This window comes from Cataglyphis hispanica, chromosome 15, assembly GCF_021464435.1.
Source record: "Cataglyphis hispanica isolate Lineage 1 chromosome 15, ULB_Chis1_1.0, whole genome shotgun sequence".
In the NCBI taxonomy this organism is placed as follows: Eukaryota; Metazoa; Arthropoda; class Insecta; order Hymenoptera; family Formicidae; genus Cataglyphis; species Cataglyphis hispanica.
The window spans coordinates 5,372,727-5,388,327 of NC_065968.1; the positions used below are offsets into that span (position 1 = coordinate 5,372,727).

The 15,601-nt window shown below is 29.3% G+C and overlaps 4 protein-coding genes across 12 annotated transcripts; all 4 read right to left on the minus strand.

The window, feature by feature from the left end:
* Positions 1-248: 248 nt before the first annotated feature.
* Positions 249-3,501, minus strand: LOC126855079 (protein FAM210A). Of its 5 annotated transcripts, none has more exons than XM_050602442.1 (6): positions 3,265-3,501; positions 1,542-1,701; positions 1,184-1,459; positions 953-1,098; positions 788-867; positions 249-650 (listed from the first exon to the last, which is right to left on the minus strand). In XM_050602442.1, the coding sequence occupies exons 2-6, from the start codon at positions 1,589-1,591 to the stop codon at positions 549-551; spliced, it is 654 nt and encodes a 217-aa protein (XP_050458399.1). In that variant the 5' UTR covers positions 1,592-1,701; positions 3,265-3,501; the 3' UTR covers positions 249-548. The 5 variants fall into 5 exon arrangements, with proteins under 5 accessions (XP_050458399.1, XP_050458394.1, XP_050458397.1 ...); XM_050602437.1 differs by having other exon boundaries at positions 1,184-1,478; positions 3,265-3,497; XM_050602440.1 differs by having other exon boundaries at positions 249-477; positions 1,184-1,478; positions 3,265-3,492.
* Positions 3,502-4,760: 1,259 nt separating this feature from the next.
* LOC126855041 (angiotensin-converting enzyme-like) lies at positions 4,761-10,182 on the minus strand. Of its 5 annotated transcripts, none has more exons than XR_007688183.1 (14): positions 9,657-10,182; positions 9,157-9,294; positions 8,893-9,051; positions 8,615-8,714; positions 8,389-8,532; positions 7,970-8,273; positions 7,729-7,881; positions 7,439-7,563; positions 7,182-7,357; positions 6,818-6,978; positions 6,602-6,724; positions 6,330-6,514; positions 6,071-6,226; positions 4,761-4,898 (listed from the first exon to the last, which is right to left on the minus strand). XR_007688183.1 is itself a non-coding variant. In XM_050602374.1 (13 exons), the coding sequence occupies exons 1-13, from the start codon at positions 9,774-9,776 to the stop codon at positions 4,885-4,887; spliced, it is 1,902 nt and encodes a 633-aa protein (XP_050458331.1). In that variant the 5' UTR covers positions 9,777-10,182; the 3' UTR covers positions 4,762-4,884. The 5 variants fall into 5 exon arrangements, 2 of the variants coding, with proteins under 2 accessions (XP_050458331.1, XP_050458329.1); XR_007688182.1 differs by having other exon boundaries at positions 6,071-6,247; XR_007688184.1 differs by lacking the exon at positions 9,657-10,182 and having other exon boundaries at positions 6,071-6,247; positions 9,155-9,233.
* A 1,191-nt stretch (positions 10,183-11,373) lies between these two features.
* On the minus strand, positions 11,374-13,204 carry LOC126855195 (coiled-coil domain-containing protein 113). Its single transcript, XM_050602617.1, has 7 exons — positions 13,123-13,204; positions 12,863-13,006; positions 12,551-12,749; positions 12,235-12,471; positions 11,909-12,141; positions 11,647-11,846; positions 11,374-11,496 (listed from the first exon to the last, which is right to left on the minus strand). Exons 1-7 carry the CDS (start codon positions 13,202-13,204, stop codon positions 11,374-11,376), a joined length of 1,218 nt encoding a protein of 405 aa, XP_050458574.1.
* Positions 13,187-15,550, minus strand: LOC126855081 (fas apoptotic inhibitory molecule 1). The gene is made up of 5 exons (XM_050602444.1): positions 15,432-15,550; positions 14,334-14,566; positions 14,135-14,260; positions 14,007-14,056; positions 13,187-13,835 (listed from the first exon to the last, which is right to left on the minus strand). Exons 1-5 carry the CDS (start codon positions 15,449-15,451, stop codon positions 13,671-13,673), a joined length of 594 nt encoding a protein of 197 aa, XP_050458401.1. The 5' UTR covers positions 15,452-15,550; the 3' UTR covers positions 13,187-13,670.
* Positions 15,551-15,601: the final 51 nt, after the last annotated feature.

Consider the following 15,601-nt stretch of genomic DNA (forward strand, 5'->3'; position numbering starts at 1 on the left):
TTTTTACGAAAAATATTGTTATTTAAAAAATATAACCGAAATTGTTTTTTTCCTAAGAGAACTTTCTCTTTTTCTTTTTGTGAAGAATTATAGTATCTTTTTCGCGAGATTATCGCTAAATATTCTTACCATAAGCTGTTGTCATATTTCTTGATGTATCTGAAATCTCTTAAAATATATGTGAACAATGCTTATTGTTGGATATGGAGTGACAAACAGATTGGATAAATAAGTCATTAAGAAACAACTTAATGCAAGAGATAATTTATCGTGATATAGTTACATTTACAAAGAGAAGTATACATCAATATCGCGCGCGGCAGAAATAATACCCAAGCTATACCGAGCTCAATTCATAAATCCGACATAGTGCAGACGAAATATTTATGGTTTTGGCGGTTCCGTGTGTCGGTCCGTTTTACACTCTGCCTTGAATTTTGTCTTGTGTTCTGCTGCACATTTGTTTGACTGTATCGGCTACAACACGATTAAAGACAATTACGGAGAGAACATTTTCCCACCGATGGAAACGTGAGCGATCTATAACATTATTCACGCGACAAGAATACTTCGCACAGAACAAAAGCAACAGAGATCAGCACAATATATTTGACATTAATCGGTGACCTACTTATAGTTTTGCGCGCAGGCTGCACCACGTGTGCGTGTAAAAAGAGAATAGAAAAAACGGATATTTCAAATATAGACACAGAGATGATTCTATATTAAACATAGTTTATTTTTTCACTCTCAGCAGATGACATTGCACTTCAGGTACATTACTCACCTCTGCTGTTTGACGATTGAATGATGGTGCCTTTACGTAGCCTAACTTGCTGAGATATCTAATAGCCATTGTTGTTCCTCCTGTGTTTTGATATTAATATTTGAAATAGCATATATATAAACAAGTGTCTATTATATAAAATATTAAAATTATTCAAATACATACCAACTGTAACAGTGTATCTCAGTGGAGTAAATATTTTATAAAGTGCATAAGTAATTGCCCAGTTGCCAGCACTCGAATTACGTACTAATTCTATATATTTTTCACTAAAACTCATAGATTGCAACAACTGTGCTATATCCATACCACTGGAAGTATGCAAGAAAGATTTCACATATAATTAACTACCAAATTCAAAAGATATATATATGTGTCAATTGTATTTATACATACTTCCTAATGGCAATGTAGAATATAGCTACCCATCCTAAAGAAGTAATTATGTGTACAGGTATTAATATATGCCAATAATCTTTGGTCATTTGTTTCATTTTTTGGAATACTGATATTTTCTGTTTCGTCTGAGATTTTTGGCAGTCATTTTCGGAACTTTGCTTAATATCCGAATAATATGCCAAAGTGAAACCATTTTTATTCACGTCCTGCCTCAATGATTTCTGATACACAAGTACATTATTTACGAGGCCTAAAGAATTATATGACGCAGTCCTGTAATGATGATGCCTTTCTGTAAGATGAAACAAGTTTCAATATGCACTTATCGACATTCAACATCCAGAATTCAACTTACCAAGAAATGTTGACTTCCAACGTGTTGTATTGACATGACAAGTATAACATGCGGACAACGGAAGATATTTCGTTAATAACGAAGCATTTCCTAAATCGCAACTGAATCTCAGTCCGCGGGCCAAGATTACATCCATTTTCGAAAAACACCGCTTCTATTCCTAACCAACAATCATAAGATTCTTATGCTGCGATTTGTCACGTGCATAAAGAAAGATTTGCATATGAAGAACTTACGAGAAAGTTTTTCAAACGTAATTACTTCGATCCATCAGATATATAAATAAACTCACAAAAACATACAGTGACATATTATACTATGCTGCAGCAGTAATCTTTGTCAGATATTACAATACAGTGAACAAAATGTCGCACGTAGTGACATCTATAGTTTGGAGTATTAACGAAAAATTATTTAAATACCGCTGAGACCTCAGCTGGCATTGATAAAATATATCATTATACATATTTTTTTTTAATTAAAGGAATTATATCATTAACAGCATTAATTAATATTTTCACATTTATATGATTGGTCAGTAATCAATTTTTTATAACTGTCATGTTTTCGCTAAATGTCATGCGAAAAATCGTGATATCTCTTACAATATTGATTTCAGCATGAAAATATTAAAAATTTCTTTTTCAAAAAAATGTATGTCTTTTGAAGCTAAAATATATTTTTATATAGTGCTTTTTCAGTGCTTTGCATTATATTTTTTAACCATCGAATATTAAATTATATATTCGACAGTTCATTAAATGGACGGAAAAATATATATTGCACAATGCAGTTTGTATATAATATATATATTAAAAGAATAACTTTTCAATGATAATGCGTTATATTATTATTTTAATTATACCATTATATAACTATGTATTTCAGGATATATAAAAATTTATCAATAATAAACAATACAAAATTTAATTTATCCTTTATTAAAAATATTCGTGTTATATATTAGAATTTAAAAAACTAGAATACTATAAACGCGCGCGCCATTTATTTTATGCGTATGTGTATATAATTATTTACAGATTAATTCTAGTTTTCTACTTTTTCAAAATAAATTAAATAAAAATTACACACCCACTTAATATTTAGACTATCAAATGTGTCGCTCATTGTCAGTTATGACAAGCTTTTATTAATATAAAGTAATGTTCAGTGCATCGTCGAGATAACCAATCAGCATCGCGAAAAAGAGGTAACAATATTGCCAGTATATAATAAACTCCTTGATATATTAATTGATAATTTAATAATTGATTTAAAATACATGTATAATTTAATATTCCGTTTGTATATACGTCATAGTACGGAAAATATTTCGGCAATGAATAATCAAAACATAACATAGTATACGGCCTTGACGATGTAAACATTAGCGCGCTAGTTATGGCTTATGGCTTTATTATTCTCACGGCGACACTCGAACAGTAAGGAACGCGAAACATTCCACAAAATTTCTCTACTCAACGTGATCGTGACAAGTATCGGGAAATAATTTGATATCATAAATAATTAATTATCTTTCATACACTTTTAATTTTGAATAATTATATACGTAATTATATCATAATGGATAAATTTCGAAGCGCGTATTTTGCGTGACATTTTAATCAAGAATCAAAATGATAAGATCGATCAAACAATGATTGAATCCAATTAATGCGTGTGCGGGATTTATAATAATTAATATAAAAATAATAATACTCACCCTTGGGTTGCTCCGCCGGTGCAAGATGCCTCTCCTAGGCCTCCTCCTCCTCTCAGGTTGATTCACACGCGCGATACTTTAAACGGCACTCTCGCACTTTTGTTAAAAGATAATTCCGCACTTGTATACGCGATACTATAATACGACACTCCCGCACTTTCGGCATGATCGAACCCCGTTTTACACGAAAATCGTACTGCGACAAATACGACTTTATTGCTCGAGCGTTGCTGAACGAATGATAATAAGGCTATGAGTCGTAAGACGTTAACAATAGCGCGCCAATGTTTACATCGCCAAGGCCGAATACAATGTTATTATTTCGCGGCCGAAAGTATGTTGCGCACTATGACGTATATGCGGTGTCGAATATTAAATAATACAAGTATTTTAAATTATAGATTAATTATTTAATAAACGATTAATATATCATGGAGCTTATTATTATGTTAATCATTATTCGAACCTGCAATTTGACTATTTTATTACGCGTTTTCAAGCCGAATCATATTTAAATTAAAATTTTGATTCTAATAATCAAAATTATAAATTATTGTTTTATCGCGATCTTTCTCTCTCTTTCTCTTTTTCTCTTTTTATAAACAATAATTATTTCTTTAAAAATACTTGATTTATAATTATATTTCATCCGATATTTTATCGTTATTCGATTTTTTGATAATTTAAATATGATTCGGCTTGAGAACGCGTAATAAAATAGTCAAATTGCAGGTTCGAATAATGATTAACATAATAATAAGCTCCATGATATATTAATCGTTTATTAAATAATTAATCTATAATTTAAAATACTTGTATTATTTAATATTTGACACCGCATATACGTCATAGTGCGCAATATACTTTCGGCCGCGAAATAATAACATTGTATTCGGCCTTGGCGATGTAAACATTGGCGCGCTATTGTTAACGTCTTACGACTCATAGCCTTATTATCATTCGTTCAGCAACGCTCGAGCAATAAAGTCGTATTTGTCGCAGTACGATTTTCGTGTAAAACGGGGTTCGATCATGCCGAAAGTGCGGGAGTGTCGTTCATAGTATCGCGTATATAAGTGCGGAATTATCTTTTAATAAAAGTGCGGGAGTGCCGTTTAAAGTATCGCGCGTGTGAATCAACCTGAGAGGAGGAGGAGGCCTAGGAGAGGCATCCTGCACCGGCGGAGCAACCCAAGGGTGAGTATTATTATTTTTATATTAATTATTATAAATCCCGCACACGCATTAATTCGATTCAATCATTGTTTGAATAGTTTAAACAAAAGAGACTCATACTATAAAAGTTTTTATTTAAAATAGTTTTTTTTTTAGAATTTATAAAATTATTTCATATTTATAAACCTTCTTATTATTATACGCATCGGCTATAAAATTCGATGCGTGCAATAATAATTTTTTGAAATATTAATAATTATTTTAAACGTTGCTATAATTTGGATTTTATATTTGTGTGTTGCAGACAACGTAGCCTCAAGACCAAATCTCCGCTGTTGCGCATCAGTGCCGGTGAGTGATGAATTTTATTTTCTTTTGAAGTGACGGATCCGTAGATATTGTAGAAGCAAATGTAGATTGTAGATTGTAAATAAATCCGTTGCCTCAAAATGGATGGGCTAGAATAAATGCAATCAAATAACTTTTTAAGTATATATTAAAACACATTAGAAATATGATTTAAAATATAAATTAAAACAAAAAATTGAAAAAAATATTTTATATTTTTTCAATAGAAATTTAATTTAATTTATTTAATATAGAAGAGGCTAATAACTTTATTTCTTATATGAAATATTGATAATTATTGTGATATTGCGTCAATTTTGTCATAATTTTTCATAGCCCATCCATCTTTATTATCATAGCAATGAAAGCTTAGACAGTTTGTCACGCATCGTTTTAATATAATTTTACTTTAGTCAATCTAATGCCAAGTTATCAATCAAATTTAATCATTGTTTGAAGTAATAATATTATTTAATCTTATAATAATATATAATATTTATAATATGTAATTTATATTAAAATAAATAATAAAACATTTATCGTATAATTTGAATAATTTGACTGAAAGTCAAATTATCAATCAATTATTAAATTTGACTTTCAGTCAAATTATTTATATGTCAAATTTTGCAATTTATTGAAACGATGCATGAAAAAACTGTCATGTCATAAATGAGCATAAAATTATGCTCGTCTACCCTGGCGACAATAATTAGTCGGCAAGGAAAGAAATTTTTTTTCCTTTTTTTCGACCTCTGAAAGGGGTCGAAGCTACATCTCTGGCTAGACGTAGCCAGAATTAATATGGCCAGGATCAACGACAGGTAAGTCCAACTGGCCCAACGAAAACAGCCTACGGTGCATTAGGGCATTCTATTAGGGCACGCGGTTAGGGCACGCGATTAGGGCACTCATCTATTATAAAATACATATAACTATTATAAAATTAGTTATATGTAATCTAATAATATGTATAACTAATATGTATTATCTGGTTTTTCCAAAATCAATTAAATCAAAATTATATATATATATATGTATAATATTTAAATTGTCAAATACGCAGCCATGACAGATTTATTAAAATGAAGCGTAATAACCAATCAACATTGAGGAAAAGAAGCAACAATACTTGCGATTTAACATGTCTTTTTTAAGAGTGGATATAAGAGTGTGTATACATACATATGCATATATCAATTAAAATGAAATAATACTAATAATTTAAATTGAAATAATACTTTTTTATAATAATATAGAATATAAAAAATTTTGTACATACATAAAAGTATACACTTTTTTCGAATTAGATACATATTAGATACATTCAATATATATAACCATTAATAAATAAAAGCTTTATAAACGAGCAGTAAAGTAAATAAACTCCATAATTTAATTTTTTCTCCACTATTTTGATACCATTCGGCAAACAATGCTGAAACAAAATGAAAGATTCCTATTTTTACAAGATACATTTTGCCCTTTCATTGAATAGTATATCTGGATAGTCAGTAAATTAATATTAATTTTGGTCAAACCTCTGTCATCACGATTCGTGATCCAGCCGATCACAGATTGCATCTCATTTTGACGTTTTAACCACTCATTTAAAGGCTCAAAATATTTGAGCATGGCACCAGCATCTATCCTATTTACTCTACCTCTTGTCATTTGCCTGATAACATCTTGCCATAATCTAGAAGATCCCATTGACAGAATATCTCTATATAAATATGGAAAAATATAGTTTTACGACTTATTTCCGATAAAAACTCTATTTAATTAAAGCTTTTTTGTAAACTTCACGTACGATAATAATCGACCTGCTTCCCGTGATCTATAAATATCGCAAGTGTGCAATTCACCTGTATGACCAGAAATCTCACACAATGATTGGAACAATTGAAATTGTAGAGCAATGCTTACAAAATATCTAAAAATTAATAGAAATATAAAAATAATATATTTCTTTTTATAAATGCTATCTGTAATACAACAGTAAACATGTTTATTATGTTCTATCTACTTGACATAAAGACTGTCCGCTGGGATGTGATACTTCGCTGCCGGATCGAAATTTCTTTCAGCTCTAGGCATAGGTGGAACAATACCCTGATATTGCAATCTTAATTCCCACCAACGTGCTGTCATATCTTCCACGCCATTGCTAAAGATATGCCATCTCCACTTGAAAAAAAGATGCAATTTATGGTTATTAAATTACTTTTTTCTACATATATGTATATACGTATAAGAAAAAACAATTTTTGCTAAAATCATGTCATAAAAAATTTACGGAAACATTGAAAGTAACTTCTATACACATGCAGATTATGTATTAATTATCATTTATTTAATTATTTGGTGCAATTATTTTAGTTATTAATTACCTGATCAACTATATAAGCAAACGGCATATAAGCTACTTTGCGGAGAGCCATTAGCATCAGAAAATTTATGCTGCTATCATAATCATTCGTTAAATTCTTATACAATCCGATTTTATGCAAATGTTGTGGAGTAAAGATAGATAAACCAATAGCATCGCTAACAGCTTCGTAGAATCCTGATTTAAAAAAAAAAAAGAGTAATAATTAGAATACAATATACAATATATGAGTTTTAGAATACATGAAAAAAAAAATACCTGGCATGGCCTCATTTCGAAATAACAATGGTTGATCTTTGTATTGTAAAAAATATTGCAAATGTGCCATTTCGTAATGCGTCGATAACAAATCCTCCATTGTATTTCTAGTACACTGTTTTATTCTGCAATTACGTAAAAGAGCACAATCTTAAAAACTGTTAACTTTTATATTTAATATAATATATGTATTAAATATAAATATAATATGCACACAGAAAACTAACATAGAATTAAATAAAAAATTAGCTTGTAATAAAGAAAAGTTAGAAAAATAACAAAAAAGTGACCTGTAATCGATTCTGTTACAAAAATCCCACGCACTGGGAGTGCATTTAACTTCTCTATCAATGGGTTTTTCAAATATAGAAAATTTCCAAAATTCCGGCGGCATCGGCTTCATTCCGAGTGAAGTGAAAAACTCCTCCGCTATTTGGAACATCCTTTTTACCGTAAAAACATTCTCTCATAACATCGTTCATATTTTGCAAACTTATACGAGAGTGTATCATATGTTTGAGAACATAATACCTCATTGGTGTGAGACCCTGAATCATTATATCTACGGTCACATCGAGTTTTCTGCTCGCAGGAAAAGGTTGCATCAATTCGAACAGACCTTCCCAATTTTGAGCCCACATATTTCCTAAAACATGCGCCGGTAAAGGCCCGTCCTCTCGTATTCTGTCGCCGTATCTTTCAATAAGTTTTGATCGTACGTAAGTAAAAAGATTCTTGTACAGCGGAGAGATGGCTGACATCACTTCTGCTATATTTTGCTGGAAATATTCATCTTCGAATAACTCTCTCATTTGATCGCCAGCATCGGCAAAACCTAAAAAAAAATGAAAATATTTTGCGAAATTCAAATATATTTTTACATAAAATATTGTTTTATATTATATATTTTATATATCAAGTGCTACATTTGTGTAATCAAAGCCTTATACCGTTTAATTTAGCTGCTCGATTAGCCAATTGAACATATCTCAAATATTTATTTTGAAGCTGTGGACCAGTTGCTTCATGCCAAGCGTGCCAATAATACAATAATTCGTCATAATTTTTTGATTGTATCATTATTTTATTAATATCTAAAAATAAATATAAAAGTTACATTTATATTATATTTATGCATATTTATCTCTTTGTAACAGATTGAACTGAATAAATAACCATGATCTAGATTCAAATTACACTCTCCATCAATTTGTTTGTACGGACATACTCTGGCTTTGCTATAAATCTCTTTCATCTCGGCTATTAAATGGTGTATCTGGAAATTAAATATAATAACAATACGTAAATGAAATGCGATTGTGCGAATAGACTCGCAGTAAACATTCATTTTACTTTATTTATCTTTTTAACTTTTAATAGCAATTTAAATATTAATATTGATTAAAGAATTAACAAATAATATTCTTTTTATTTGAAGATATTTACTTATCTACCTCATTAAATTTTTCGTCTGATAAGGAATTCCGACCTTTTGTAACAATCATTTTAAGTTCCCGTCTTGCTAAAGGATCTGGTATTCGACTCCAAGCAAAAGTGATTGCTTTCCGCCAAGATGCTCTTTCAAATTTTAGCTTTAATGTTTGTTCATCCACCTGATCAAAATCATATAAATATTATAAAATATTTATAAATTTTTTTTTAATTATTAATGTATATCATTATGTATCATTTTGCATAAATTAAAAAATTTGTTACACCATTCTCTGATGATTTGCATCAGTAACGTTTGTCGCAAAATTCCATTGGGCCATTGTCACTCTTGTGCACATTAACGAAGCTGCGCTATCATATTCTCTCAGAAATAAAAGAGCGTCTCCTAAGTTTACGTTGAGACCCTTTGTGACACATAAAAAAAAGAATATTTAGAAATAAAATATAATACTCGAATATAATTTGCTATAATTGCTTAAATTTTTAAGTTGTTACTTAAATGTATGTGTATTATCTGTAGCCATTACATAATTAAAGAAAATATGTGTTCTCTTACATTTACAAAACATAATTACGGATAATTATCAATAAATGTATATTTCCAGTAACCTATATATTAAGCATTACATTAAGTATTACTGAAACAGTAATTACAATTTTAAATGTACCAGTTAACTGATGTGTTTGGGAGAATAATAGCTATGATTTTCCGAGCGTGACCGAGATATAATTTAGTTAAAAGATTGTAATTAATTTTGAATCTTACCTCTAAATATTTTCCATAAGCTTCCTCTCGTAATAAAACAATGCAAAAAACAATGAGATGACGAATTCTCAATATCACCATTCTTGAATGCAAGTTTATCGCTGCTTTAACAAGTGACATAATGAGCTTCGTCGTATACGCGTTAAAATGTCTTTCATTCTCAAAAAAAAATCTTAATCACAATGCAAACGGATAAATACAATAATGACTTAAAAATGCGTGTATAAATAATTATATTGTAATTATATCATATAATTATTAAATATTTGCCAATATTTTAATATTAATTTAAACACATCGCGTTTAAATTACATAATAACAAAAAAAAAATTTATTTGAAAACTGTATACTATATATATAAATTCAAATTTATGTCGCGTTCTTTTGATGAAGACTAAGCCATAATTCAAATGTAAATCGAATAATAGCAAAAACTTGAAGAAAGTTGAATTATTGCGAATGATATCCCGTCAGATCAACACAGTGTTCTTTAAATTTATATGGGGATGACAATCGATTTCGTCGTCATCACTCGGCAACTGATTGAAGAAACAGCGACTCGATGTCGTCGCGGCAAAACTGAATCATGGCAGAAAAAGAGACGGGTCTTTCCGGGACGGATATTCCATGGGCGAAAAGAGGAAGGGACAGGCACTATCGGTGCGTGAAGCGTAACCGTCCAACGCATCGCGGCACACTCCAAAATCTTTCTACGTCGCTTTAATTTCGCAATCGCTCGATTAAGTGTCTCATATTTGTTTTTCATAAAAGTGTCATAATTAAGTGTCTCATAATTGTAATTCATAAAAATCTTTGATATTTTTATGATTTCATATTTATTATACCAAAGCGAAGCAAATGACTCTTGCATTTTTTTTCGTTACAATTCACAGCTGTGTCATAAAAAAGAGATATATTTTATATATAAAAAAGTGTTGTTCATTTTTTTCTAAATATAAATATTAATTAAAAGAAAAAGGTTTAATGATGCATTTTGTACGCAGCGGAGTATATAGTTTAACTTCCTTCATCTTACATACCGTAACTTTAATTACCCGGTGGCGTAATGACAGTGACAGCATGACCATACGATAGTCACTGTACAGAATTGTCTCTTATACTTTATAAGTAATATCAAACCTGATGTTTTTTTACTTTTAGTAAAGTATATTAAGAATAATTATAAGTCTCTTTTTCTCTCTAATGTAATAGATCTTAATATTTTCTATCCATTAATATTTTATATTAATTCTATTTTTATAATAAAACAGTGAAACTGACATATATATTTTAAGTTTATTCCTATAAAATTCAAGCATAACTCCAAATGCATAAATATAATTTTTTGGCATATTTACAATATAACTTTAGCTATTATTAAGTAGAGTTGAGAAATAAGATTTTTGAATATAAATTCACGAAGAGCAAGTTATGATTCGTTGCTTATAAGCATCTGTCCAGAACAATACATATTTCCTACAACGGTAAATCTATTTTTTACGGTAGGAGTGGAGACATTCGTGATTTCACATAACTACGTTCACTATTACATACAATCTATATTGCATAATTGTGGATATTTCGACTCTCTTAAAATACAGAATAATAGAAGAAACAAAGATTGTCAAAATATTTTTGTCAAATAAGATAGAACGTATAATTTTAATTTCTAATGTTTTTGATAATTATATAATATTCCTGTAAAACACTGATGCAGTTATTTTCTGTTAAAATTGAAAGTTATTTGTTGAATGTCTCTTTTCCTGCTTAATTGTTTGTAGATTTTACGTAATTCCTGAAGTTCTATACTCATTTTGATATAATCTATGACATTTGGAACCTGCATTTATAAAATCTTTTATAAATTATAAAGTAAAAAATAATAAAACAATTATACTTTTACTTTAGCATCTTTTAACATCTTATCGCAATTGTCAAAAATAAGTTTCTAAATGATTCCATCACAATAAAATGCACACAAAAATATTACCTCAAATTTATCCACTAATGCCGTCACCGACTTGATCTGTTTTTCCGTGTTCTTTATTTCAACCTTCATAACTACTTTTTCCGATTGTAATTTCATAATTTCCTGTTTTTTAAAAGCAATGTTGCTTCTCACTTCATTCACGATAGATGTCAAGTTAGCTAATTTTTCCTTGTGCTTGGTCAATGCAATACTGTAACGACCTACATCAAATGCAACGATTTACATTATTGCGAAGAGATTGTGGAGTCTTTCTCTTCCTTACCCACGATCTTCTTCATTTCGAGCAGATATCGATTTTTTTCGTCGATTTCTCGTATGCAAATTTGATTTTCTACCTTCAATTGTTCAAAATCTACAGCGCGTAGAGCCTCGCCGAGTTCTTTTCTCTGCTGCATTTGCAGTTTGATTTTCCTTATCAGAGACTTTATGGTAGTTATCTTCAATCTCATTTGTTCTATTGTAGTATCGACTGTTTTGAACCATTCTTCTGTAAACCTACACATCAAACTCGTATCTATTGTCAATTTAATATGCCTACACTATCTAATGATCAATATGTATAATTGAGATTCGTTTATTATATAACACCTGATAAACTTCTCAGCTGGTATTTTCCCCGTAATTTTATCTACGCCTTTAAATACAATGTTCTCTTCGAAGTTCTCTCTAGTTTTGCAAGTTTCGCGAATGCTCATCTCATTTTCTTCTATTCGCGCTTGTATATATTTTTTTTTCTTTATCGATGTTTCTTCGACCTTTATTAATTCTTTTTCCAAATCCCGAATTTCGGTATTTACCATTTCGATGCGATCCGCATATGTAATTCTACGATTTGATAATTGATTAAAATATTTTATCCAATCAAAGACACAGTAACAAAAGTTATGACATCCGATGGACTAACTTTATGGCTGCTTTTGGCGCTCTGGCTGCTAAGAGATTTGATGTGATGAGCTGAGCGGATTGAATGCTGGCGATACTTTCTTTGGTTCCTTCCGTAATACTTATAAAACTTCCGCTTACACTTGTAACGGGTGACGCAAAGCTAAGCTGAGGTGTGATTTTTTGCACGCGTTTAGCGGTTTCTAACATTTGCGCTATTGCTGAATAAAACACGTTAAAAAGATTGAACTAAGATTAGTGTTTTTGTAAAAGTATCTATCTAAAACAATTTTTTTTAAATATGAAATAAATAGAAATTAAATGAGAAAATTACTTTGAAGAATTTCAGGATCGCGACGTGCGAGATATCGTTCGAAAATATCGTTTTCTAATTTTAATAATAGGTTTGAACGAGTAATATTTTCAATTGCCTGTTGCAATTCTTTTTCTGTCAAACCTGAAAAGTGAATAAATTTTTCTGCGATTTTTTGAATATGATTAAGTTATACAGGTATAGAATAGTTATATATATATATACATATATATTTACATCGATATAACTATATTACATGTTATACACAGATTTTCTTTTACCTTCGTAATAGGAGAAGTCATTTTGTTTAGAGGTTAAAATTAAACTTTCAGTACTATAGTCATTTCGTTGTCGTTGAGACATTTCTATTTTCCAAATTTAGTATTTTTTAGCAAACTACTTATAATTTTGCACTACAGAGAATATGTAATATTACACCCATATAATGTACAAACATGTGTATCTATATAATTATTTTACAATTTTTATACGTCACACGAACAAGGATATACATTTTTTCCAGCTATTTTCAAGTAATTCTCAACAAGTGTATTTTTAAATACAAAGTAATTAAATTCACATCATATTATGTGTGTGCTCAATAATTTTATTACATTTATCATAGTTTTAAAAATGTACGCAAAATTGCATGGAACATTGATATTGACCAAATTGAATATGTCACATTTCAGAAGAATGTAAAAATATGTCATATTTGTGGACATTATTTAATGATACATATAATTTATGAGCAACGATGATATACTTATCAATTAATGTTAAATATAAAAATCTACTTATAGATAGCTCGAGACATATTATATTTTAATTAGGATTGCTCTTCCATTAAAACTTCTTGCGGTATTTCAACATTATCAATGTATAGAGAGTACGTTATACCAATTTCTTTTTGTTCTGAACTATAAGATCTGATCACGGCCTGTAAGTTTCCAACGGAGAAAAAAATCTCTGCACCACCGTCTATGAATTCGTTCTATGTACAGAACATTGTTTAATTAAAAATTTAATTGAAATTTTTTATATCGTATAATTCTCAAATACAAAACATATGCTTAAAAATATATAAAAATATATATTAAGTAAATTTTGTTACGAAATTTGAATAATAATATAACGGATTACTTAATAAAAATTCTATAGTTACCTCAACTTCCACCTCTTGTCCATTCACCCAAACACTGTGAGCTTGTTTGTCTATAAATGTCATAGAGGAGGAACTAAATATTTCAATAAAAATATATCTATAAATTGTTTTTATTATACAATAATTACCTAACACGATTCTATATTCCTCGTTTCCAACTTTGGCCAACCAAGTCTCCAATATCTTTGTTTGCGACTGAACAAACTGATTGTAACTTTTCCCATTCACCCACAATGAGTAAGAATATTTCAGACCTATTCACACAATTGTCATGATAGAATAATAAAACATTTATAGTCAAAGATCGATAAGACAATGAGGCTCTACCTGGCATCGGATCGACTCTAATTACGAATTTAATGTTATTGAACATAAAAACTTCGTCACCGACTAGACAAAACATCCAATCTCTGTGGACTATTTCATTGCCGTCAATTTTTACTATACGTCGGCCTGTTGCTGTACCATGTTCAAATTCCACTACGTGATTTCCATCACTCAAAGGAACAGTCCACTTGGCAGTAGGTTCGGTTGTCGAACTTTCCAAATTATGAAGACTTCTAAAAAAATGTGAAAAATAAAAGTTATATATAATATAAAAATAAAAAAATAATATTAAGATAACAATGTGATATTAAAGAGCTTTTATGTGAAATTATATTAATACACAATAAAATTATATTATATAATAATTTTCAGCTTGTTTTCTTAAAATAGATTAAGTAATGATAGACAAATAGGTACAAACGTGCATATCAAAAAGCAATATAAAAGATAATATATTCCTTGTAGTATTTTTCCATCTCTTTAGTGAAAGTAGCTTCGATAAATTTCCTTCGCTCAATACAATAGGCAACCAACATGCTTGATAATCAAATTGCCTACCGTTGGCTAAGAAGGTATTAAAGATCGAAGTTTGTTTTACTAAAGTAATGAAAGTTTGTATTTGCTTATACCATTAAAATTATATTACTAAAGAAATCAAATATGTAAGTAATAATAATTAAATATAATATAAAAATATAAGAAAAAATGTACGTGAAAAAAATAACGTGTACACATATAAATATTTAAATAACATATGTACACATGTTTAATAAAACAAAGAAAAAATAATTTTATATAATATTACATATAATAATAATAGAATATTTTTTATATAAAATATTAATTAAACTTATATTATGATTATATTCTACAATTTTATAAAACAAAACCCTTACTGCCAAAAAATGCAAGTTAATTCGCTTTAGTTACATTTTGACATTATACTTGACACAATTCATATTTGCAGAAATAAAAATAACTATATGATAGCAAATACATAGTACTAGTTAATAACTACATTAATGAATTTAATAAGAATTTAGATGTTGAACAATCCTTTATAGAAATACTGTTTAACATAATTATGCTTTCACTCACCGAAGTAGAACGCCTGCCATACTTCTTCTGACTACACCTGTACTGGCCTCCTTATTGATCGTTCTTACTATGACTATTCTCTCGATCAATAATCAAGTTTGTTTTACGTTATATCATACAATACTATTCCTTTTTAAACACATTATAGTATAAATTATTTAGGTTGTTTT